At 45.6% G+C, this 26974-nt stretch overlaps 1 protein-coding gene across 1 annotated transcript; it reads left to right on the top strand.

The window, feature by feature from the left end:
- The first annotated feature begins 1630 nt into the window (after positions 1-1630).
- Positions 1631-26366, top strand: cd34 (CD34 molecule). The gene is made up of 8 exons (XM_015967087.3): positions 1631-1881; positions 18882-18953; positions 19084-19289; positions 19430-19510; positions 21170-21281; positions 21397-21446; positions 22404-22547; positions 25950-26366. Exons 1-8 carry the CDS (start codon positions 1800-1802, stop codon positions 26139-26141), a joined length of 939 nt encoding a protein of 312 aa, XP_015822573.3. The 5' UTR covers positions 1631-1799; the 3' UTR covers positions 26142-26366.
- The last annotated feature ends 608 nt before the right edge of the window (positions 26367-26974 follow it).

Consider the following 26974-nt stretch of genomic DNA (forward strand, 5'->3'; position numbering starts at 1 on the left):
AGTAAAGGAAAACCTACTTGCTTTGTGTATTCATGCATGTGTTATGCATGATTTTAGATATTTAATCACATACAATTTTAGATCAGAATTAACAGTCAGTCCATCATTTTTGATATTCTAACCTTCTGAGCAAATACATTTCTAAATGCAGCATTACTCATTTTGTATTCACACTTCTGCTTGGGTCTTTTTGATCCCAACTCATTTGATTGCATTTCCTTTAAAGCACAGTTTCAGAATGTGCAGTTGTAGAAGTCAGGTGAACCCATCCTGTCATTGGCTGTTCGTCCTCATATGGTTGCGTTTTGTCAGCTCGAAAGCAGGCCTGAGAGAACGCTGTGGGAGTGCAGCACTTCCAGCTAAAGCCGACTGGAACAACACACGTCCGTGTGAACGCACACAGTCAACACCTCTAATCTCACGACGCATCAGGGCAGCAGCTAGTTTGTTTCTGCTGACATGTGGGATAGCTCGATGAGGTCAATGCATGTGCGTTCCAATACGTGGAAGTATTCATGTGTACTTGCGCGGCTCGGCTAATGACTCACTGTTGGCTGCTGGTCCTCTGTCCAGGGACACACCAACGCTGCGGCCAGGCGTTTGGTGTGCAACGCCTTGAGCCTGTACGGACTCTCAGCTGCAGCTGGTTGGAGGGAGGAAGAGCTCCTTCTGCATCTGTGAGCAAAAATAAATAAATAAATCCCCAAACACATTTTATATCTCCTGTAGAAGTTTACGTCAAAGTCACACAAACATCTGTAACTGATGTCATCAGGAAAACATTTTAGTTTGTTCTTTAACGCCTTGAGTTTTTCTAATTCCTGCCTGTGTTGTTTTACTGCTATGGCTCGTTCTTTTTCATTTTCTTTGTAGAAATGAAGTTGAGCTGAAATAAACAAAGTCATGAAAAATTGTAAGATGGTTAAATCAAAATGATTCACCTTTTTTAACCATCAGATACTGTAGCAATAATTTAAAAATACCATATAGATGTCGGAGTTTGAACATAAAACAGGTGATTTTCAACAAAAAGGTGAAACTGCTATAAAATTAAAGTATTCTACCAAAATAAAAGCATGATAATGGCATGTCAGAGTCCATTTGATGGTATTATTGTGTGTGTCAGTCCAGCCATTGATCCTTTGTGTTTGTGCAGGAAACCCCCGTGGCTGTGGGTGACTCGCCCACTCTTAACATCAAATCAAGATTTAGTTTAGTGGATCTCTTCAGCCCACCTTTATTTTGGTGGGCTTTCTTCTCATGAGTGTCTGCATGTATATTAGCTAAATATTTATTTCAAAATGACCGCCTTTGAGTTTTTGTTTCATTAATTAGATTTATATATTTAGCTTTGCTTGTAAATGCTTGTTTATAACTTTAGTGTAAGCTAAGTGCAAACATTTCAGTATCATATTTTGGACTGTTTTATGTGATCACACACACACACACACACACACACACACACACACACACACACACACACACACACACACACACACACACACACACACACACACACACACAGCTTTGGGGGGATATGGTTTAATGTGAGGCAGCTGGAGAAGGGGTGTGGACAGAGCCGAACAGAGCCAGGCTGAGGGAGCGGGTCGGTATAAAGAGACAGAACACAGCCAGGCTTGATCCTTCTTCTCTGTCCTGCTCACTCAGACCTCACAGGAAAACTTCCAAATCCCCCGACCCTCCAGCTCCACTTAACTCCCCAAACTTTTCACTACACACACACACACACACACACACACACCGGTAAGGTTTGCCTACGCTGAGTCACACCAGAGAGGATGGCTGCATCCACGTGGAGAATAAGTGGGCTCTGCAGAAGCATGGCTGGACTCCTGCTGCTCTGCATGCTGTTGTTTAGCAGTAAGTACTCTTCAGCTGAACTTTGTTTTAGTCTTTTGGTTTTATTCATATCAAGATTTATGTTTGTAGGAACAAATTCATAGTTTTTATTTCTTTTTGGCCACCAAACATGCTTTTGTTGTACTGAAACAAGCTTGATTTAGTGTATTTTGGGCTGGAAATTTTATTTCTACTTTAAGTTTTCACCCAGCTGTACAAACGTAGGATCTGTTGTGGGGTGGCTTCAGAAACAAAGGGTCTGCTCATCAGCAGTGGAAAGCTTCAGTTGAAGAACGTTTTGCTGCACATCCTGTAGTACGTCTGGGTGGAGCTAAAGTCAGTTTGAATGTGTGTAAAACGGACGAAGCCATAGCATGGCCTCAACAAATGTAGAAATATGATGTTGCTGTTATCCAAATTACAAGATTAGCTGTGTCGTGTTTCTGCACAGCCTCTATAGAAACGGCGGAGAAAGAACAGTTCCCCAAAACATGCTTTTGTGTGTGTGTGTGTGTGTGTGTGTGTAGTCTGCTCCAAAGCAGTCTGAGGGCTGATGCTAATTGCAGGATGATGTAAGGCGCAGCAGCCTCTCCACTTGTGAGGTAGTGCTGCTTGTAGCTTGGGCCATTGTAACGACTTTTGCAGAGCCATCAGCCCCATCTATGAGAGCAGCGGTGGTAAATGTTTTGACTGACTTTGGGAAGACCAGGCAGAGAATTCCCGGCTGATGGAAGTAGCTACGATTTGACTTTATAAGGGAAAAGATCATGAGATGATGGAACATGCGCATAGTTTGTGCAATAAAAGGCACACCACCATCCCTCTGCAGCAGCAGCAGCATGGTTATTAGATTTACGTGAAGATCTAATCAGTGTTGGGTACTCCCCACCAAACCGAGGCATGTGGCCCTACGTCACCTATCACACACTAGGTCTTAAAGCTTTTACGCTGCGTGCTCTAGCTGCGTAAAGACAAATTCTCACTGGAAGGTTTTTTTTAACTAAATGAAAAAGTTCAGATGTAGTTACAATGGAGAGATCCCTCCTTTAGAACGAAACCAAGATGGTGAAAATGCACGTTGGACAAACATCATGGTAAAAATGGTGAACTACATGATCAGAATCAAAATCAGAAATCAGAATCAGAAAAGGTTTATTGCCATTGTCAGTGAACAAACAATTCACAAACTAGGAACTTGCTTCGGTGCTAACGTGCTACATATAACATGAATAATATAATTAAAAATAGAATAAAGTCGAATAAGGTAGAATAAAATATAATAAACAAGCATAAAACATTGCTATAAAAAAGGCAGGTAATGGTAACATGGCCGATAACGTGACGTTATGTCAAGTACCGAAGACGAGCATGGTTGTGTGTTTATAAACTGTTCACAAGTCTAACGGCAGATGGAAAGAAGCTGTTCTTATGGCGAGAGGTTCTGGTTTGGATTGACCGTAACCTCCTGCCTGAGGGAAGCGGCTCAAAAAGTCTGTGATGAGTATAGATCTGGGTTTGTGCTTTTAGGACTGTCACCTGGGTGTGGTCTCATCACTGCTGACCCACCCACGGTTCTTTACAACAGCCAGCAACAGTCCTGCAGTCACACTACCCTGTTGCATAGATATCTGTCACTGTGGTGCAGATTTTTGTCTGAATGCGGCAGCGGCGTGTCCAGATCTTTTAAAATGGGGTGGCCCAGGTGAGGCACAACTTTGTGCATGGGTGGCACCAATTGTTGTGCTTTTTTTTGTTTTACCTCCAAGCCTTTTGTGGACAATGAAAAGCCTAGTTAAAGGTAAATTAGTGTGGTGGCACCTGGGGTGGCCAATCAGATTCCAAAGGTGGCATGTGCCACCCCAGGCCACTCCCTGGACACGCCCCTGGAATAAGGGTCTGATCTCGGTGTTTTGATTATCCCTCATCACCACCTGGACAAGAGATAGTCTTTAATTTATTGTGTAGGTTGTGAATATGCTGCTGTGGTGCTGAACTCGGTTTAATAATGACCCGATGATGCCAATGGTCGCTAGCGGACATAGACTGTTGTTTTGTGACTTGACGGAGCCTTTTTTGTCAGGCTGATCTGACAGACGCAGATTTCGCCCAACTGCACACTTTGTTCTCAGAGGAGCTGTCATGGATTAAGCCATGCTTGATAGATTTAATAGCTATGATGTAAAGATCTGGATCGTGTCTACCAAGAGGAAAAGACCATCGTTGGAAACAAAAAAAAACATGCTGCTGATCAAATGAATAGTTCGGATTAACTTCTGGGAATGACACCCATCATTTTTATAGTTTTTACTTTTTTGCAGCGTAAATATTTCTGACTGAAAAGTGTGAAAAACACAAGCAGGTCAGCAGCAGTGACCACAACCCTAACTCCAAACATTTACCAACAATGGGGGATGTGCTGCAGCATGTCTCATCTGCAGCAGCTGCAGCTCACAACCTGCAGGACTCAAAGGATCAAGCATTGACCCCTTTAACGCCGCACGCCTCAGGGAACTTTGGGTGACCATGTTAAGTGGCCTTTGTGGTCAGTTCTAATGATTAGCAATGAGCCAATCTGCTTATTAGACACACGATGAGTTGGGCAATTAAGAAGCATTAGTAACAGAAAGAAATATTAAGTATTTTTGCAGACATCTAGTGGTTTGCAAGCATTTTGTTGAAACGTTTGAGCTGAGTAGCGTGGAGAGAACCTTTGCTCAAACACATGTGGCTCGATCATCCTGCAAACATCTTTGGTTGATATTCCCACTTCCCATGGCTGCCAGTCAGAAGTTATGCAGGCGTGCAAATATGCAGCAGTGAAATGGCCATGCTTTGCAAAGCTGGGTGATGTCATTCTGCACTTCCTAGAAAATGTTGTGAGCTGGTCTCCTCTCCAGATTTGAGGGGAAAACCCCGAGCTTTACATCTGCTCTGGCGAGGGGGGAAAACATCTTGCCTCGCTTAATTCAGCTCGTCATTCACGACTCCTCCTGTTGCGATGTCAGGGCCTGAGGCAGAGCCCAAAACGCTGTGACATCTGCTGTTTGAGAAGACTAGAATAAAAGAAAGATTTTCACTCGGTTGGAAGGTTCGGGCATGTGTTCGCTGTCATGTGCACGACTGCAAAGCCCCCAGAGCTCAGACTAACCTTTGCCTCACACTTGTTCTCCGCAATACATCTTATTTCAAGAGTTGATCAAAAAGGTCAAATATCTTTTTGATTTTCTGGAATAACTTTTGCTGCTTTCTCAGTTGCAACTGAAAAGTCCCAAACTTTTAAACCATGAGGTTTTCAGTCGCGCAATCTAGTGTATGATGAAACTGCCACTGTCCTCCTGATGGTCAGCAGGGTCTTGGTCGTCCTAGGTCAAAATGCTTTGAGCTAATTTTGCTCTGAGAAGTGAGGATCATCTCTAAGGCCCTGTCCACACGTAGCCGGGGATCTGCCAAAACGTAGATATTTTTCTACGTTTTGGCCTGTCATCCACACAAAAACGGTGTTTTTTCACACGAAAACGGATGTTTTTAAAAACTCCGGCCAAAGTGAAGATCTGCGTTTTCTCCGTTTTGGGTGTCTGCGTGTGGACAGACAAAACCGGAGTTTTAAGGTCCGCAACGTCACTTTCCGCGACAAAAACTGCTGACATCACGTGTGCGACCTGTGTTTACACTAGCCGACAGCATGGATGCCCTCAGAGCTGCGCTCGCTTTATCAATTGTCCAAGCGCTTTTTGCTTGTTTGTTTTTGCAAGCGGAATTACTGCTCCTTGCGGAAGACCACAGACGAAGGACGAGGTTAAGAACGGGGGAAGTACTGCCGCCTACAGGTCTGGCATGTCCTTAAAGAGCAAGTCACCCCCTACAAGAAACTTACTTCACTCCCACTTCATGTTTGAAAAATGCAACAAATGCTGTTGCTTGGCAGACCGAGAGGGTGGAGCCGCTAACAAATACACACACACAGGCTCACAATGGCATTATGACATCATAATGTACCAGATGACATCATAGCATACCTCTTAGCCAATAGCGGTGGCAGACTTAAATTCAAATACAGTGCAGAATTTTTCCCTGACGACGGCGCAACACTGACAGTTTTAGGCAGAATATTTGAATTTTAACCAAGATGCACTGAACTGCCAAATTATTGACTACACGTGTCTGCAGCATGATTAGACACTCCTTTATATAGTTTATCAGGAAAAAAAAAGTGATTTGGGGGTGACTTGCTCTTTAACAACGTATTTATCCGGGTACGTGTGGACAGAGTTTTGTTTTTACACGAGGTGGTATGGATGCAAGTTTTTGGAGGGGCGGATATTCGTTTTAAAAAAACCCGGCTACGTGTGGACTAGGCTTAAACCTAATCAGATTCTCAGGATCCACACCTTCGGGAAAACCATCTTGCCTCCAGATCAGGACAATTAAAGAGAACTGAGCAATAAAATAGCTCGTATAAACGAAGCTCAAAAAAAGCTGTTTGTCACCACCCGTTTTTTATATTTGATTTGAGAAAGCTCCGCAAACGGTTTTCAAGAAAATAAGAAGTTTAGTCGTCTTTTCACTAAACCACCCGGGAAGCCTGGAAAACTGGGAACTCTGCACAACAACAAAAGACTTGGGATGGATTTAATACAGAAGAAGAAGGACTGGTCATTTTTGGCCCTGCCTGCACACGCATGGTGTAACGTTCGCTCCTCGGATTTAGTGACTTGAAGCTGCCAACTCTAATACAGGCTGACTAATGCCACTCTCTTTCTCATGGTCCTCAGCTGTGGACCAGCGTTCTTTCTGCCTTAAGCTGTGATGTTGGAGTTTGATTCACGTCATCTACTGGAGGGTGTGGGTCCTTTAGGTAAGCCTTGGCAGAGAGTGGTCTTGTGTCAGGCAAGGGCGTGTGTCCATCTGGGCCTAAATGGCTCGGAACCCACGTGAGCCTGGAAAGTAATCACCCCGGGAGCCTGAGCGCTGTCAGAAGGCCTTTTACTTCAGCGGTCTCTTCATGTGAGATCACGGTCAAAAATGATTGAAGGTGTCTGAAAAAAAAACACCAGCTGGCATTAGAGTGTGTCCTGTTACCTCATTAGCACACTCACCACGACAGCTAGAGTGGATGTGTGCTTGCTAGCCTGTCACTTTCAAAAAGGAGTGAACCGTTTGTCGTGTTTGCAGATGGTAAATGGTAAATGGCCTGTATTTGATATAGCGCCTTCTAGAGTCCTGGAACCCCCCAAGGTGCTTTACAACACAATCAGTCATTCACCCATTCACACACACATTCACACACTGGTGGGGATGAGCTACAATGTAGCCACAGCTGCCCTGGGGCGCACTGACAGAGGCGAGGCTGCCGAGCACTGGCGCCACCGGTCCCTCCGACCACCACCAGCAGGCAACGTGGGTTAAGTGTCTTGCCCAAGGACACAACGACAGCGACAGACTGAGCGGGTGTCGAACCTGCGACCTTCCGATTGCGAGGCGAGCACTTGACTCCTGTGCCACCGTCACCCCAGATGACACTGCTGTTGTTGTTTTGATCTCCAACAGCAAGGAAGCGGGTAGAGAAGCTTCTGATTGGTGAGGAGAAGGTCACGTCATCATTATTGGAGCAAAGACTAAAGGGACTTCAGAGAACTCACACTGGTGGTCTCGCCTCGTCGTAGGAGGAGAGGCCATGGAGCTGATGAAATACTTGAAGCTGCACATGACCTCTGACCTTACCTGAGCCAGTAATATACCCAGCTTGTTAAAGACTGGGGTTTAGGAGATGCTTCTGCTTTCCACGAGCATTTGCAGAAGCACAACAGGAAGCCCAGGCAGCAAGGAGCAGCTTCTTCTCTGAGGCGGATGAACTCTGATCCTGAAGCAGATTGATTTAAGTTGTTTTTTGTTGATTTTGGGCTGAACTTAGGGACACTTTTTGATCTTCCAAGTCTGCAACAGGCTAATGAAGGACATCAGGTGAAGTGGATCGTTTAGCTGCGTCAGTTCTCTCGTGAAATAGTTTTAATGAAATGGTAAATGGCCTGTATTTGATATAGCGCCTCCTAGAGTCCTCGAAGCCCCCCAAGGTGCTTTACAACACAATCAGTCATTCATCCATTCACACACACATTCACACACTGGTGGGGATGAGCTACGATGTAGCCACAGCTGCATAACTTCTGACAGAGGCGAGGCCTGCAATACACAGGCGCCACCGGTCCCTCCGACCACCACCAGCAGGCAAGCTGGGTTAAGTGTCTTGCCCAAGGACACAACGACAGCGACAGACTGAGCGGGGCTCGAACCTGCAACCTTCTGATTACGGGGCGAGCTCTTAACTCCTGTGCCACCGTCGCATTCTCCTCCAGTTACTGCTGTTCTGGTGAGCTTATCATTCCTCATTCCCTCGACTCCCCGCTGCACTACACAGCGGGGTGTGTGTGTGTGTGTGTGTGTGTGTGTGTGTGTGTGTGTGTGTGTGTGCCTACTTCTTTGTTTATTAGGCCTGACATTATTGACGCTACCAGGTGCGCTGACACAGATATACCTCAGGAATCTTCGAGTCACCTTTATGTTAATCTTCTGACCTGATGTGAGTTTTAATCCCGACTCATTTCCACTTTTCCACTGAGGTTCAAACTCAAACCGCATCTCTGTGATTCTCTCTTTACGACGTGTTTGTTATGACGTTTTGCCAAACCGAGACCTGATATAAATCACGTAGTCTTTGTTGGATGACCAGCCGGGTGTTCTCCTACCTTGTTCTGTTTACTGAGGAAATAAAAGCAGCTAATGAGGCCTTTTGACTGCCTGGCTCCTGGTAATTGATGTGTGGTAAATTATCCGTTGTTAAAGGCATACTTTATACATCCTAATTAAAAACACAAGACCTTTTTGTCGTTCATGGAGGCGGTGTTGCACGTGAGCCTCTCGGTTCAGGGCCACAGGCTTTGGAGTCTTTGTGTAACCTCGTCGCCCACAGAGGTTCTTCTATCAGCAGCTGGAACGAGTCCATGCACATCTGTTGATGTTCACTCCGACATGGACAGGAAAGCAGTTAGCAGCTTCAAAAGGCAGCTGCTGCTCCCAGCTTTTAATCCACAAAGAAACAGTTTGAATTTCACTCTTTAGCCGAAGCTGTTTTAATGAGCAAACCTGAGACGTGCACGTTGTGGACGACACCAGCGTTCAGAAAACTACCAGAAGTGGCTCTGTGTGCTGCTGCCTCCCAGAGACAGCGGCCGTGCGGTAATCTGACCCCCCGCTGGTGTGTGTTATCTGTCGGCCCCAGCGTGTTTGTCTCTACAGGTTAAAGAGGTCACATCCTGTCTGGATGTGTATGGATACCATTCCAATGTTGTTGCTACTCCTTTTTTCATTTGTCCCTTGAAAACTCTTGTGTTTTGTTAGAAAACAGCAGGGGTGTGGACAGGGCAGCTCAAAGTCAACCTTCGCCACCCGTATGAGCAGAAACATAATAAATAGTTCTCATGTTTGAGAACCTGGAATTTCTTTTCAGGATTATCACTGCGGTTAAAAAAGCCGTCAAGTGGATTTAAACCGATGCTACTCTTGGGTGTGTTTTCTGTTAGAGAATAGGAACGCCGCCGCTCTCTGGACTCTGGACAGAGAGGAGGAGAAGTGAGAGTTGTGACAGGAGATGCGGACCTCTGGAAAAGCAGCTGGGTGGAAATGGAATGAGGGTGGTGGCGGGTGATGGCATCCAAGGTGCTGTCCCTGCAGTCTGGGCGGAGGTCAAATCCTAATCCAGAGATTTAGGGCTGAGGCTTTCCTCCGTTATGAGTTCACAGTCCAGCTCACAAACTGGGAGGAAAACAGATCCCAAAAGAGACTTACTGCAGCTGCACCTTTCGTCAACCCCCCACCCCCCCCCCACCCCCCCCTCCCCACCCCCATCCCACCCTCCCGCTTCGGGCCTCCTCCTCAGTCTCTCCTGGGAGGAAGCAGGCCTCATCCTCAAATACCATAATTTAGAAATAAAGAACTGCTTTTCTCTGCTCCTGCAGAGCTAATCAGGTGTGACAGTGTTTATGCATGCAGACGTTTCCGGCCGCACCCCCAGCACAAATCCCCACAGACGGGCGGCAGTAACGATGGTAGTTACACCTCGGTGCAGAAAGTGATGACAGATGGATGGTGGAGATCAACAATCTGAGTTTACAACCTCCTCTTTTATTCTCACATGTTCACAGTGTTACTGCAGCTGCTGGTAACGTCGAAAAAGGGAAGAAAAGAGGTGTCTGTGTGTGTGTGTGTGCGTTTGAGTGTGTGTGCGTGTGTGTGAGTGTGTGTGCGTGTGCGTGTGCGTGTGCGTGCGTGTGTGTGTGTGTGTGTGTGTGTGTGTGTGTGTGTGCGTTTGCGTTTGCGTTTGCATGTGTGTGTGTGTGTGTGTGTGCGTGCGTGCGTGCGTGTGTGTGTGCGTGCGTGCGTGCGTGTGTGTGCGTGCGTGTGCGTGTGTGTGTGTGTGCGTGTGTGTGTGCGTTTGCGTTTGAGTGTGTGTGTGTGTGTGTGTGTGTGTGTGTGTGTGTGTGTGTGTGTGTGTGCGTGTGCGTGTGTGTGTGCGTGTGCGTGTGCGTTTGAGTGTGTGTGCGTGTGTGTGTGCGTTTGCGTTTGAGTGTGTGTGTGTGTGTGTGTGTGCGTGTGTGTGTGTGTGTGCGTGTGTGTGTGTGCGTGTGCGTTTGAGTGTGTGTGTGTGTGTGTGTGTGTGTGTGTGTGTGTGTGTGTGTGTGTGTGCATTTGCGTGTGCGTGTGCGCGTGTGTGTGTGTGTGTGTGTGTGTGTGTGTGTGTGAGAAGGAGAGAGAGAGACCAGATTCCACTCAGTTCTGATGATGATGATGATGATGATGATGATTATAATCTAAAGCATGAGGACTTTGCCGATGTGAACGGGAATTTGTTTTTATATTTTTGTGTTCTGCTAATCTTCAACAAAATGAAAGTTTTATTGAATTAATGTCCAGTCAGCTATAATCCAGTTTAATCCAATTAAGATCCAGATAAGAACAGCCAGATTGAACCACATCCACTATTTTAGATTCAGATTTCAGATTTCAGATTTATTGGCCAAGTAAAATTACATTTACAAGGAATTTGTCTTCGGTAGATGTTCGCTCTCTAAAACATACAACAACCACAAAAAATGAGAATAAAAATACCTAAAAACACATAAGAACATGTATATCCACACACATGTTCATTTACACACACACATATATACATATATACATACCCACACACACACACACACACACACATATCCATAAGCATACTGAATCGGTATTAAAAACTATAATAAAAGGGTGGTAAAATAATCTACAGATTCAGGAGAGAAATGGCTGAAGGAAAGCGTGTTTAAAGCGTGTTTCTGTGCAAACGTCGTAAATAATTCCTTCCTTACTTTTTGCAGCAACTGGCTCACCAGTTGCACGTGAAGATAGTTCTCCAGAAGTAAATGAGAGCACAGCGCAGTGCAAGGTAAAGACATAAAAACAGTAGCCAAAAGAAAATTAGAGCAGTAAAACCACTGAGAGCTGTTTGAAGTCAAGTATGGAGTCAAAAGTCTGAGCAGTAGACCAGTACTACGTAGTAACACACTTTACTTTACTGCGCCAGTGACTAGGTTTGTGACTTTCTATCACCATCCATTAGTAAAATAGCAACATGTGAGTATTTTGCTATGGAATAATTACAACCTCCAAATCTGAGACCATGGTTCTCGACCGGAAAAGGGTGGCTTGCCACCTCCGGGTCGGGGGAGAGGTCCTACCTCAAGTGGAGGAGTTTAAGTATCTCGGGGTCTTGTTCACGAGTGAGGGTAGGAGGGATCGGGAGATCGACAGGCGGATTGGTTCGGCGTCTGCAGTGATGCGGACGCTGAGCCGATCTGTCGTGGGGAAGAGGGAGCTGAGCCAGAAAGCCAGGCTCTCGATTTACCGGTCGATCTACGTCCCAATCCTCACCTATGGTCATGAGCTTTGGGTAATGACCGAAAGAACGAGAACGCGGATACAAGCGGCCGAAATGAGTTTCCTCCGTAGGGTGGCCGGGCTCAGCCTTAGAGATAGGGTGAGGAGCTCGGACATTCGGGAGGGACTCGGAGTAGAACCGCTGCTCCTCCGGATCGAAAGGAGCCAGTTGAGGTGGTTTGGGCATCTGGTCAGGATGCCTCCTGGACGCCTCCCCGGGGAGGTTTTTCGGGCATGTCCTGCCGGCAGAAGGCCCCCGGGTCGACCCAGGACACGCTGGAGAGGTTACATCTCCAATCTGGTCCGGGAACGCCTTGGGGTCCTGCCGGAGGAGCTGGTGGACAAGGCCGGGGAGAGGACGGCCTGGAGCTCCCTAATTGGGATGCTGCCCCCGCGACCCGGACCCGGATAAGCGGAGGAAGACGACGACGACGACGAATAATTACAAAAGTCTAACGTGTTAAACCAGTTAAAGTGGTAGTGTGTGGTTTCCTGGTGCCAGGGGCCAGTACATACGTTTCAGGGTAGTTTTACACCATATCGCTGTGACTGTCGCTACTTTCAAAAACGTTTGTTGTCACCTGTAGAGCAGAAAGCGTGCAGCATGGGTGTGACTCCCCAGATTTTGACGATTCTTCGGCTGATTCCATCTGGTGCTGTAGTTTAGGGTCCTGCACCTGCCGATGATGTCATCATACTACGGCAACACCTCTCGGCCAAAATATATTGCATCCCTTTTTTGACTCTGTTCTTTCCCATATGTTCTGGAAAGAGTTTAGCAGTTTCGTTAATAAATTTGTTCTTGCTGCCTAAATGTTTTTGAATGTTCAATTCAATTCAATTCAAGTTTATTTATATAGCGCCAAATCACGACAAGAGTCGTCTCAAGGCACTTCACATAATAAACATTCCAATTCAGGTCAGTTCATTAAGCCAATCAGAAATAATGTTTCCTATATAAGGAACCCAGCATATTGCCTCAAGTCACTGACTAGTATCAGTGACTATACAGCAATCCTCATACCAAGCAAGCATAAAGTGACAGTGGAGAGGAAAACTCCCTTTTAACAGGAAGAAACCTCCAGAGAATCCTGGCTCAGTATAAGCAGCAATCCTCCACGACTCACGTGAACGTTGAAGCGTAACTTCCGTAAGTTGCACGTCCGGCCAGTCGTTTAGCGTGACGTCATCAACAGGTGCCGGACCCCGAGCCGGCCAGAAGGAACATGGCGTCTAATATGGCGTCTCACAAGGACGCTAGACCTGAGGTCTTTGTACTTTAGACCCACATTTACATGTTATGAAGCCGTCAATATTTTTCAACAACTGGACATCATTTTATTCCATTTCAACAACATTTTGATGAATATTTCCAGAGATTACTGATAAAAACACACATAAACCAGACTGAGAAGAGCTGTAAATACCTTCAACAAATTATATCCATTAAAAATTTAAAAAAAGAACACTCACTTAAACAAAGCAGCTCAACCCACAATCTGTTGGGCACTCTTACAGTGTAGTAAAACACCAGGACTACTGTTTCCATCGTGTTCAGCCGACTGATGTCAGTGTTGAAGGAGAACTGTGCCGTTTACAGGACAATCCACAGGGATGGATTCGTTTTCAGAGGGTAAAGAAGATTTTGTTTGTGTATCTAAGTCATCCTCATGAGACTGTGAACTATTTGCTCACAGGATGGCACCAGTGCAAGCACTTTTTTAACTTTTTTTTTTTTTTGCTTTGCTTTATGATGAAGGAGATTGTTTAGATAGAACGGTGCATGATTCCTGATGTTCATGCTGCCTGGGTTTGTTAAACAGAGTGTGGCTGCAGTAAAACCACTCTGACGACCCTTTACCCAAACAGGCAGGTTAAACGCGTTCACGTTTCTACTAGATCAACAGCTGAGCGGGTGACTGAGTCACATGTGAGGGATATTTTTGAAACTGTTTGGCCAAAATTATCTGACAAAACCCTTCTGGAATATGGATGTGGGGGGAGCAGGACTAGATCACTGATGTGCACAGGACAACATGGAGCTACTAATTATCACGTGAGCTTGAGAACAGAAGGGGTTGGGTTTGAATCATCAGGACAAGCTGTTCAAACCCTGACCTCATTCTCACAAACACCTCACTGGGAGTGAGCTCAGTATTATAACAACGCTGGGATTTGATGATGATCCTGAAAGTGCAAATGTAAGTAAGGTCTCACCTTTGTGGAGCACCAGGTGCGGTGCGAATGGTCTCATCTGTGGGTTTTTCAGGCTGCACCCTTCAGATTTGTCTGAACTAAAGCAAGTACACTTGTTCCAAACTGCATGATCTTACTGCTGGTACTTCAAGGCATAAAACAGGAAAAATACAATACCGTCAAGAAAGAATACTCATACGAGATGTGTCATGAACAGAAGACCAATTGTAAAAAAAACTGAATCCATTTTGGGTTTGGCCTGATTCGGTTTGCGTCTCAGCAGCATTCTGTGTTAAATGTGGTTCTGAAATTGGATCCAAATGAAGGAAACAACCACAAGCAAACATCTGAAGATCCTAGTCTCAGAAAGACAGGATGTACTTTAGTTGATGTGGACTCTGAACGAGTAACGTGGGTGTAACCAGAGCAGGTGATTATGTGTGGCACACAGCACAATATGAAGCTAAAATCATGAATACAGGCTGATTATCATGCCTCCTCCTTCTGGACATTTGGACCACTAGTGCAGTGAGTACTTGACTAACATATAGGGCATTCAATAGGGATGGGTACCTTTGACAATTGAATCGATTCGGTACTAATTCCCGGGACCTAGGAATTCATACCGGTACTTAAAGGTACCAATTTTCGATACTTTTGAGTGTTTATTATTTTAATTCTCTTTTATAATTAAATATATATTTTTCTCAATATATAACAGTATTTGATAAATATCACGATAAATAACATTCAACTGTTTGTATTTTAACATCGTCCTTGTAGTTTTATAAGCTGATAATTAAACTGAAGCAAACATCTTTACTATGAATTAAATTTACTGTGTATCTTCATTCCTTTTGCCGTCTTTTTTCATTTGATTTTTCCTACTGGGAAGTTAGAATTTCCGAGGAGAAAGCGAACGCACCATTAGCTGATAACAACGGTGGCCATGGAAGCTAACATATCAAGCTAAAGTTATCTTAAACAGTTTATTTAACTGCTGGAGCAGATTAAAGCGATGATGCCTTCGTCTTCGTCTTCGTCTTCGTCTTCGTCTTCCTCCGCTTATCCGGGTCTGGGTCGCAGGGGCAGCATCCCAATTAGGGAGCTCCAGGCCGTCCTCTCCCCGGCCTTGTCCACCAGCTCCTCCGGCAGGACCCCAAGGCGTTCCCGGACCAGATTGGAGATGTAACCTCTCCAACGTGTCCTGGGTCGACCCGGGGGCCTTCTGCCGGCAGGACATGCCCGAAACACCTCCCCGGGGAGGCGTCCAGGAGGCATCCTGACCAGATGCCCAAACCACCTCAACTGGCTCCTTTCGATCCGGAGGAGCAGCGGTTCTACTCCGAGTCCCTCCCGAATGTCCGAGCTCCTCACCCTATCTCTAAGGCTGAGCCCGGCCACCCTACGGAGGAAACTCATTTCGGCCGCTTGTATCCGCGATCTCGTTCTTTCGGTCATTACCCAAAGCTCATGACCATAGGTGAGGATTGGGACGTAGATCGACCGGTAAATCGAGAGCCTGGCTTTCTGGCTCAGCTCCCTCTTCCCCACGACAGATCGGCTCAGCGTCCGCATCACTGCAGAAGCCGAACCAATCCGCCTGTCGATCTCCCGATCCCTCCTACCCTCACTCGTGAACAAGACCCCGAGATACTTAAACTCCTCCACTTGAGGTAGGACCTCTCCCCCGACCCGGAGGTGGCAAGCCACCCTTTTCCGGTCGAGAACCATGGTCTCAGATTTGGAGGTGCTGATCCTCATCCCAGCCGCTTCACATTCGGCCGCGAACCTACCCAGCAAGAGCTGAAGGTCAGAGCTGGATGAAGCTAGGAGGACCACATCATCCGCAAAAAGCAGAGACGAGATTCTCCTGCCACCAAACTCGACACACTCCACACCACGGCTGCGTCTAGAAATTCTGTCCATAAAAGTGATGAACAGAACCGGTGACAAAGGGCAGCCCTGGCGGAGTCCAACCCTCACTGGGAACAGGTCCGACTTACTACCGGCTATGCGGACCAAACTCACGCTCCTCTGGTAAAGGGACTGAATGGCCCTTAACAGAAAGCCACCCACCCCATACTCCTGGAGCGTCCCCCACAGGGTGCCCCTGGGGACACGGTCATGAGCCTTCTCCAAATCCACAAAGCACATGTGGATTGGATGGGCAAACTCCCATGCCCCCTCCATCACCCTTGCAAGGGTATAGAGCTGGTCCACAGTTCCACGGCCAGGACGAAAACCACCTTGCTCCTCCTCTATCTGAGATTCAACTATCGATCGGACCCTCCTCTCCAGTACCTTGGCGTAGACCTTTCCAGGGAGGCTGAGGAGTGTGATCCCCCTATAGTTGGAACACACCCTCAGGTCACCCTTCTTAAAGATGGGGACCACCACCCCGGTCTGCCACTCCCTAGGAACTGCCCCCGATGACCACGCAATGTTGTAGAGACGTGTCAACCATGACAGCCCTACAACATCCATAGCCTTGAGATACCCAGGACAAACCTCATCCGCCCCCGGGGCTCCGCCGCTGTGTAGTTGTTTGACTACCTCAGCAACTTCTGCCCCCGAGATCGGACAGTTCATCCCCAGGCCTCCCAGCTCTGGTTCCTCCTCGGAATGCGCATTGGTGGGATTGAGGAGCTCCTCAAAGTATTCCTTCCACCGTCCGACTATAGCCTCAGTTGACGTCAGCAGCTCCCCATCCCCACTGTAAACAGTGTGAGCGAGTTGCTGCCTTCCTCTCCTGAGGCGCCGGACAGTTTGCCAGAACCTCTTTGGAGCCGATCGATAGTCTTTCTCCATGGCCTCACCAAACTCCTCCCACGCCCGAGATTTTGCCTCGGCAACTGCCACTGCTGCACCCCGCTTGGCTATCCGGTACCTGTCTGCTGCCTCCGGAGACCCACAGACCAGCCACGCCCTGTAGGCCTCCTTCTTCAGCCTGACGGCTCCCCGAACCTCTGGTGTCCACCAGCGGGTACGGGGGTTGCCACCACGACTGGCACCGGCCACCTTACGACCACAGCTAGCAACATCCGCCTCGACAATCGCAGAGTGGAACAAGGCCCACTCGGACTCAATGTCCCCCACTGCTCTCGGGACGTGGTCAAAGCTCTGCCGGAGGTGGGAGTTGAAGACCGTCTTGACAGGTTCTTCTGCCAGGCGTTCCCAGCAGACCCTCACTATGCGTTTGGGTCTGCCAGGTCTACGCGGCATGTTCCCTTGCCATCTGATCCAACTCACCACCAGGTGGTGATCAGTTGACAGCTCCGCCCCTCTCTTCACTCGGGTGTCCAAAACATACGGCCGCAGGTCAGATGATACGACTACAAAATCTATCATCGACCTGCGACCTAGGCTGCCCTGGTACCAAGTGTACCGGTGGGCATCCTTATGTTCGAACATGGTGTTCGTTATGGCCAAACTGCGGCTTGCACAGAAGTCCAATAACAAAACACCGCTCGAGTTCAGATTAGGTGGGCCGTTCCTCCCAATCACACCCCTCCAGGTCAAGCTGTCATTGCCCACGTGAGCATTGAAGTCCCCCAGCAGGACAATGGAGTCCCCTGATGGAGCACTATCTAGCACTCGTCCCAGGGACTCCAAAAAGGGTGGGTACTCTGAACTGATATTTGGCCCATAAGCACAAACAACAGTCAGGACCCGTTCCCCGACCCGAAGGCGCAAGGAAGCTACCCTCTTGTCCCCCGGGGTAAACCCCAACACACAGGCAGAGAGTCTCGGGGCTAACAAAAAGCCAACCCCAGCCCTCCGCCTCTCACCCGGAGCAACTCCAGCAAAGTAGAGTGTCCAACCCCTCTCCAGGTCTCGGGTTCCAGAGCCAATGCAATGTGTCGAGGTGAGTCCGACTACATCTAGCCGGTACCGCTCAACCTCTGCCACAAGCTCCGGCTCCTTCCCCGCCAGCGAGGTGACGTTCCATGTCCCAAAAACTAGTTTTCTTGTCCGGGGATTGGACCGCCAAGGCTCCCGCCTTGGTCTGCCACCCGACTCGCATTGCACCGGACCCTTCATGTTCCTCCTGCGGGTGGTGGGTCCACAGTTGGACGAGCCCATGTATCCGGTTCGGGCTGGGCCCAGCCGGGCCCCATGGGCGAAAGCCCGGCCACCAGGCGCTCGCTCACGGGCCCCAACCCCAGGCCTGGCTCCAGGGTGGGACCCCGGTAACCCTCCGGGCCAGGTACTCCGACTCTTCGTTTTAACCGCCATGAAAGATCCTTCGATGATGCCTCACACTTAAATCGTTGTCGCTGGTTTCATCTTCACCCAATCACCCGTCGCATTTAGTAAAGAGAAGCCAAACTTTAGAGCGCGTTCACGTTCTTCTAGTCGGAAATTCGGGGTTCCGAGGAGAAAGCGAATGCAACATTAGCGAAACGGAAGCTAACATATCAAGCTAACGTTATCTTAAACATTTTATTTACCTACCGGAGCAGATTAAGATGAGGATGTCTCACTTAGATCATTGTCGCTGGTTTCATCATCACCCAGTTACCCATCACATTTAGTGAAGTGGACCCAAGCTTTAGCGTGCGTTCTTTCTACCATGCTGCTCTGTTTACAACTGGCTCGCAGCGACTGACGACGTAACGCTCTTGCGCATGCGCAGCTGTCTAGGCAAGTTCTCGTTAAGAAAGACGGGTACCGAAACGAGGCACCGTTTGAAATGACGTGAATCGGTGCTCGGTTGGTACTGTGGAATTCGGTCGGTACCTTAAAAAGTACTGAATTCGGTACCCATCCCTAGCATTCAATAAAGGAAAAACAAGACCATGTGTAAACGTCTCTCTGTGTTTGTTTGACTTATTTTCCTTTTCTTGAAGGTGGGGTGATGAGTGAAGATGATCCTGCAGTTGTAGATCAACCAGATGTACCAACTACCTCCAATCCCATGGGTAGGAGACTCCATAAAACTCCATGCGGATCAAGTCACCGTCAAAACCTTTAAAGATTTTATGTACTGGTTTTGTGTGATTGAGGGTTCTGTTCCATAAGTGACAAAGTGCCCTCGTATTGTGTTCCCAGGAGCAGGAACAGATGGTCCTGCAGCTACTGGATCTCCAGCAGCAGATGTCACTCAGGTCCCTGCAGATAGCGGAAACTCTGTTGCTCCGTCTGATGTCCCAAAGATTTCCATGACCATTACAAACATTCGAGTCAAAACACTGGAAGAGGCTCCTGGAACCACTGCCCCTGCAGTTGCAGACGTGAAAGAGTTAACCCCTGTTGTGGTAAGAGTGTTTCAGAATGGCGCTCATGGTGAACTCGCCAGAAAATAGACGCTGAAGATATCTGTGGAAAGTACATCCGAACCTCTCAGCGTGCTGAGATCATCACGTTTAAAGCTTGAGCTGATCTCGTTTTCTTTCAGCCGAGCGTGAGTTGTGTTGAGAAGAAGGACATCCCAGAGAAGAGCCACGTCAAGGTTGAAGTAAAAAACTCAGACAAATGCGTGAGTATGAGCTTTCGGCCGTTTTACACCTTCTTTAAATCCTGGTGCTCCCTGCCAACCACAGGCCATATCCGGCGACCAACAGCTGCAACTGTTGGCGTGCAACCTTCAGCATTTAGGACTGCGGTGAATTAGAGACGTCGAGTCCAGTCTCCCTTCTGATGACTTGTTTCTTTCCGCTTTCCACGACCCCCTCACCTTGTGCCCAATGGAAGTTACAGAATCAACCTGAAGGAAGTAGATGCAGAAGCAGTAAAGAGCGTGATGTGAGCCAGACAAAGGCAGATCTTTTCTCTGACATTCCTTAGACGTTGTAAATCTTGAGTTCCTGGTGTGACACGTCCAAAGAGAGGAGCTAATGTTTCCTCGTGTACTCTGGGGTTTCTCAAGACAAACATCTGTGGTTTTCTTTGCACACTTTTCATGCTACAGATCATTTTAATACATTGACTTGCTTCCTCTAAAACTGGCCCCATTTTAACATCCACAGAAGACAAGATGTTCATTTGTCCATCATCTTTTGATGCACAAAAAGGGTGAATTTGACTTTTCACGTAACTGTTCATGAAATAATCTGCACAAACATGTTATGTTCGAATTGGGCTCATTGTTAGCACAATGGGTCAAATAGAGCTGCAAGTCATCTAAAGGAGAAACCAGGAGGAGTCAAAAACCAAAACAAAATACCACGACAACAAAGGTCTGAATTGTGCGTTCCCATCATGCACATCCCTTCAAATAATGTGGGCAAAATACGTGCATTTAAATCCAGTCCAACTCATGATCACACAAGGAAAATAGAGATGTGAGTGGAGCGCAGCTGTGGGCCCACTCCCTCCTAAGTGAGGATCTGGGATTTGTTCAGTGTGGTCTTCTGGGGTTAGTGAGCTGTCTGGATCCCATCACAGTCAAGGGAACTGATGCGCAAAGAGATGATGTCATAACTCAGGGATAAGATGAGAAATGAAGGTGTGGTCAGTCAGCAAGTTTTTCAGCTGCATTAGGTCCTTGGGTTGCCTAAAGAGCTGAGTGGGAAAACGAGGAGAGCTCTTTGCATAAAGGAAAGCCTTTGTTTTTATTGTAATTATTAATTTTGTCAAAATTGTTTCTTTGAAGTTATTCTCACAAATTGTGATATAACAGATTTTATAGAAATAGGTTGAAAATGAGACTGGGACTCACTGACACACTATGCCCCTCTTTTAATGGAGACAGAAGTATTTTTAACACATCAATTTGATCATGTTTTACTTTCTTTTTAATTTTCAAGACTTTTAAATATACCGTTTTTGTACTTTTTACATTAGGAAACTTTAAAAACTTTTCTTTTACCTTATTCTTTGTCATAATTCACTTTTTTCAACACACTGAATGTTTTTGACTTCATGCCTTTTAAACATTTTCACTTGTTCATTTATTTATTTGCTTTTTTAAACAGTTTTCACCATTTTTTCACACTTAATTTTGTTTACATGTTTTAAGTACTTTTCTTTTTTTCTGTGTTTCCACTTTTAATGACTATTTATAATTAAAATCTTTCCAGGCGTTTCAGGTTTGGACTGCAAATTAAGATTCCAAGCATCCATAAATGATCCAGTATCACTGGTACTATGAAGGACCAAGTGCATTTATTTTTTCTATATGATCTCTTCCTTACAGGAAGAAACAAAAAAAATTCTTCAAGAGAATCCTGCAAAGTGGTGCAGCTCTGAACACTGCCATCTTAATATTTTCCAAGAAGGCAACAACGTGTTTGTGGCCAGCAACGATTGTGAGTATTAATGACAATCTTAAAGTAAAACTTCTCATTCGCAGTTTAGTGTGTTGTTTCAAAGTCAAATCTGCAGACTAACGTTGAGTACCGGTGTCTCTTTAAACATCTACAGCGGCGCCCGGGACTCTGGCTCAAGCACTCAAGAGTGAAAACCTGAAGAAGGTAAGAAGGTCCAAAATTTGATGTCATGACTATGAAACTATTTTTAAGTTAATTCAGATTTTTTTTAAAACAACTATACCTTTGTGTCTACTTTTGGAGTGAGCATGCATTAAACCTACTCAAATAGCTATTTCAATAAGTGTTTGTAAGCTATTAGATCTGCAGGGGCTTGTGATGAAGAAAAAGCTAAATGTTTATGAATTTAGCAGACGCTTTTGTCCAAAGCGACTTACAAGTGATGCCTTTAATATTATAGATTACGAAGTTTGAACAGTTTTTGGAACCCTGTTGTTTGCAGCAGAAAATCTCAGCCGAGCTAGCTAGCACCTCCTGGTTAGCGTGTACCTCGCCCTGTCAGAATTTCCTTTGCCAGAACAACTGATACGAGGTTGTGGTGCAACAAGGTTTATAAACTATCAACCAAAGAGGTCTAGTCTGATGTTTTCATCGTCTACATTAGCCTTTAGCTCACCTTTCTATTGAACCCAACCTGAACTATCTTCAGGAGGTATCTCTGCCATGATGATCAGTTCTTTGCAAGGTTTGAAAAAGTTACATCATCTAAACCTCCTCGCTGGTTTCTAGGTCCAACTAGATTCTGTGCTGTTAGCAGTGAGCTTATAACAGGTTGTCCTGGCCTTGTAGCTTCAGCCTTCTCGCACTCAAGCTTGATGAAGAGCTGCAGGTTTCCTTAAGGAGCCTGTTGAGCCACGGCTATCCGAGCCAACGCGACGAAACAAAGTGAGACGGGAAAACTCTACTTGAATGTTTTGTTTTCATTTGTTTTCTTAAGGAGACATTCTTTCTGATGGCCAACGCCACGAGACACATGCAGTCTTTCTTTATAGGATGTATCAGTGACAGCCATGATTATCACAACCTATTTATCATGACAGTACCCGTGTATGATTCAGAATGGTAAGATTTAACTTTCTTATACCTTAAACTTTCTTGCAGCTTGGTGTGTCAAAGGTTGAGAACCCGTCATCAAGCTCATCTGTATTTGTGGGAATTCTGGTTTCTGGTCTTCTTGCTGCCGTTGGGATCATTGTGGGCTACTTCAAATGCCAACAGAGACCGGGCCCAAAAGAGCCAAAGCTGGTGAGCAACAGCCAAAGAAGTGTTTTTTTTTTTACCCTTTCTGCTGTCGACCATTGCCTCACCTGTCCATGAGAAAGTTTCCCCTCATTCCATGAAAACCGTGACTTGTCATCTTCGACAAACAAAGTTCTCTGCGTCCACATCTGTTCTCCAGTTAGCCCTTTCGTGGTTTCCCTATCACGACGGATTGCATTGGTAAAGTGTGTTCTTTCGAATATCTGAAATCAGACCAGCATCTTTTCCACTCGCAAAGAAAGGCCTGCCAGTGATTTAATTAGGGAATGCTGCTGGCTGGCCTTCACAGAGAACGAGCAGAGCAAGAGAGAGTTGGCCTAATCCAGAGACCCACGCCCTGCTCTCTGCTGCTTTATGCATTTGCAAAGCTCACCGTTTCATCTAGTTGCCAAACGCGGCTGTTTCTCTGCAAGTCTCACGACGTCACTGGATGGAGACCATACATGAGGGTGTGTAGGTAGAACTGCAAACGTGAGTGGACCCATATGTGCATTGTTAAATGTGGGTTTCGCAATCAGACACTAGTGCAGGGGTGTCAAAAATGCAGCCCGCGGGCCGGATCAGGCCCGCACACAGTTTAAATCCGGCCTGCGAGATGATTGCGTAAACCTTATTTTCAGACTTTACAATGTGAAGTCTGAAAATAAGCTTTCATTTTTCAGTTGAACTACCGGTGACAGCTAAAAGATGTCAGGTATCAGGAGTCAAAGACATGCATGAAACTGATATAGCCATGTGATCGGTGAGTCAGTTATTTGAATTACTGAGGAATAGTCTGGGTTTTTGGTTTTGTGTTTCACATTTTCAAATACACTTCAGGTGTTTTAGTATTAATAGTGACATTGTGCTTAAACTATTTTGGATACACTGTCCTCAGGTTCCAGCTTTGTTTTATGTTGATTGTGTTAAAACAAAGAAAACAATCTGAAGAAGTTTTTAATTTCTGCTCTGTCTTCTCCATCCCCAGTGAGTCGTGGAGGATGGCTGCTTATACTGAGCCGGGATTCTCTGGAGGTTTCTTCCTGTTAAAAGGGAGTTTTCCTCTCCACTGTCGCTTTATGCTTGCTTAGTATGAGGATTGCTGTAAAGTCACTGACACTAGTCAGTCACTTGATGCAATTTGCTGGGTTCCTTATATAGGAAACATTATTTCTGACTGGCTTAATGAACTGACCTGAATTGGAATGTTTATTATGTGAAGTGCCTTGAGACGACTCTTGTCGTGATTTGGCGCTATATAAATAAACTTGAATTGAATTGAATTGAATTGAATTTATACATACTTTAATTTTGCTGGTCTGGCCCATTTGGGACTAGATTTTCCTCAATGTGGCCCCTGAGCAAAACTGAGTTTGACACCCCTGCACTAGTGCAACCTCATCTGTACAATGCTGTTTCCTTTCATGGGGGGTGTTGGTCTCTGCTCAGCATCTCTGAAGGTCCCACCACAGTTTTCTGTCAGATTGAGGCCTGGTCTCTGGGTCAACATGACTCCATGGTTGTTTTCATTTTCAGCTGTTATAAATTAGCAGCTTTTGGGAGGATCATTTATCTGTCTCATGGCTAATTTTTGTCATGTTGAGAAAACATTGTGATGAAACTATTGAGGTATCTGGGTGAGCAAAATCACATAAATCTTATAAAACCTCTTAGGATGGTGTTACTGCAGCACTGGAAGGTGTAGCTCAAGAGGATCTGGCTCTATGAAAGGCTCTGTGTCGGTGAACGGTCAGCAGTCGGTTTCTGATGAGTGAGGGAAATCTGCACAACAGAAACGAAGAAGCAACACCCTCACCTGATTACTCAGAGATAATTACGTCTCATAACCGGGTCAGGACTGCTAAACCTCTGAGCCTTGTGATAGATATAAAGCATGAGAGTAAAACATGTCAGAACAAAGTCTGTCAGAGGAAAAGGTATCAGGAAAAAGTCTTTTAGAAACAAAGGTCTAAGGGAAAATATTCTAAGATTAAGGTTGGCTTTATTAATCCCCAAGAGGGGGATTGAGTTGCCATGGAAATGTAAAAACAACAACAAACAGACAAAACAAAAACTCACATTCACTGGACTCTACTATAAACCACAACCATGATAAAACATCCAATGTAAGATCGTGCAAAATGCTTGTCGTAAAAACGCACTGCAGCAGGAATTATAGTGTTTCTAAAACGTTTAGTGGAATAACGGGGCATTAACATTCGTCCGCTAAAAGAGCTCCTGAGTTCCTTAATTTTTTTATTATTATTATTATTATTATTATTATTATTATTATTATTATTATTAACAAAATGTCTCAGGAACATGTCTGTCAGGAAAAAAAGGTCTCAGGAAAAATGATGTCAGACTAAAAGTTCTCAAGAAAAAGTCTGCTAGAAACCATGGCCTAAGGAAAAAGTATGATAGAGAAAAAGGTCTCAGGAAAGAGTATTTCAGACTAAAACATCTCGGGGAAAAGTCTGTCAGACAAAAATACATAAGAGAAAAAACTTCTTTCAGACATTTTTTTTCCTGAGACCCTTTTTCTGACAAAGTTTTTCCTGACACCTTTTAGTCTGACAGACCATTTCCTGAGACATGTTTGTCTAAAGTCTAATGGGTTTTCGAAAGAAACCCTATGTGATTTTTTTCTCTATGGTCTGATGCCTGACTCCTTGAAGATGTACAACATAAAGATGCCCAAACCATGAGCCTTCCACCTTAGTGTGTAGCAAATATGGTGTTTTTTAATGCTGTACACTGTGGTGAAATATTTTTACTTCTGTCTATAAATTCACGTCCCTAAAATATGCAGTAAAGACCAGGAACAACATTAGAAAAGTCTCTAAAAGGTGTACGCCATTTTAGTCAGAAAGTATATTAAACACCAGCACACCGTATGTGTTTTACTTGAAAAAGCACAATTGTTGCACAGAGAAAAAGACGGCAGTTTTCTGAATTCCATTTCATGAAAAATTACAATTTCAGCGGTGACATGTATTTAACAGGTGAAACTGGAAAAATGAGAATATCATGCAAAGGTTCATTCAATGCATTAAGTCAGTGTAGACTGAGAGCCTATCTAAAGGCTCAGGAGCCATTTGCAGGTGTTCTGGATTAATTAGCTGATTCGAGTGTGACACTTTGAGTTTAGAATATGAGCTTTTCACAATTTTCTAGTTGTCTGATGTTTTGAATGTTGGGTTTTCATCAAGTCGTAAGCCACAATCATCACAATTATAATAAATAAAGGCTGGAATAGCTGGCGTTGCAATGAGTCTCTCATATTTTTGTTTCACCTTTCTAGTCTAATTACTGAAATAAATTAACTTTAGTACCAGATTCAAATTTTTTTGAGTTTCACCTGTACTGTTGTATTTATTTATTGACTGATTTCTGCTGTGTTTACAGCCGGAGGAGGGCCTTCCAGTGGACCAGGAGAATCAGGGAAACACCCTAGTGTCCGTGGCCCCCCTCAACCCCCCACCTGAAACCCAGGAGAAGCCTAACATTAACGGAGAGTCCCCTGAACCAGCCAAGACCCAAACGCCTCCCCCCACCAACGGCCACTCCACTGCCAAGACAGCAGACACAGAGCTGTAAAATAATCCCACGGCTACGACATCCACAGCAGTTCAGGAACTTCCTCTCATTAACATGTTCAAACAAACTCAGACAAGCATGTCCAAACAAAGAAATTCACAAACCAGTCCTGCTGGGCTGCAGATGACACTGGGATTAGACCCCCCCCCCCTCCTACCAGCAGAAAAGGTCCTGTTCTCCTTAGGCTGTGTGCCTCAGCAAACATCAGGAAAGACTAGTCTGATAATGACAATACTGGCAGAGAAAAATGAGGCTGATGAAGACGAAGGCTCAGTTCCCGGGTTGTTGATGGCATTCAGGTTTAGATCAGCTCCTGCTCCCACGGTTGCTCCAGCCTCTGGAGTTTCCCCGCTTCACCCAGTAAACCCCCCGAAACCCCCGAGACAACATAAACCACATAAATAAAAGTGCGTGTGTGTGTGTGTGTGTGTGTGTGTGTGTGTGTGTGCGTGTGTGTGCGTGTGCATGTGCGTGTGTGTTCTCACAGCCATAGGGTTCATAGACTGTACATATCAGGACTCACGTCTACGCTTCTCCTGCGTGATGTCCTGTAAGTGTGAGTACTTGATAAGGAATGAGTGTGTGCATGCGGAGTGTGACTGTGCACGTGACATTAGCCGTGAAAACTGTACTTTTGTAAAATAAAATGAGCTGCGGTGACTGAAGCTTTAAACACAGACCTCTTGTGAGTCTAACAACCCAAGCTCTGTCGCTCACGTGCCTTATATTTCAGTTTAATAACCCATTTTAAATATATCTTTTGATACAAATCATAACATGAAGAAATGTACTCATGCTTATGACAGTTTATTTGTTTTATTGGTTTTATTATT

The sequence above is a fragment of the Nothobranchius furzeri genome, chromosome 15 (assembly GCF_043380555.1).
Source record: "Nothobranchius furzeri strain GRZ-AD chromosome 15, NfurGRZ-RIMD1, whole genome shotgun sequence".
NCBI lineage: Eukaryota > Metazoa > Chordata > Actinopteri > Cyprinodontiformes > Nothobranchiidae > Nothobranchius > Nothobranchius furzeri.

Excerpts from the sequence above, each read along its gene's own strand:
- cd34 (XM_015967087.3), top strand. The coding sequence starts at position 1,800 with ATGGCTGCATCCACGTGGAGAATAAGTGGGCTCTGCAGAAGCATGGCT. Across the intron at positions 1,882-18,881 it reads CTGCATGCTGTTGTTTAGCA|GTGGGGTGATGAGTGAAGAT; the intron begins GTAAGTACTCTT and ends CTTTTCTTGAAG. Across the intron at positions 21,447-22,403 it reads AGAGTGAAAACCTGAAGAAG|CTTGGTGTGTCAAAGGTTGA; the intron begins GTAAGAAGGTCC and ends ACTTTCTTGCAG.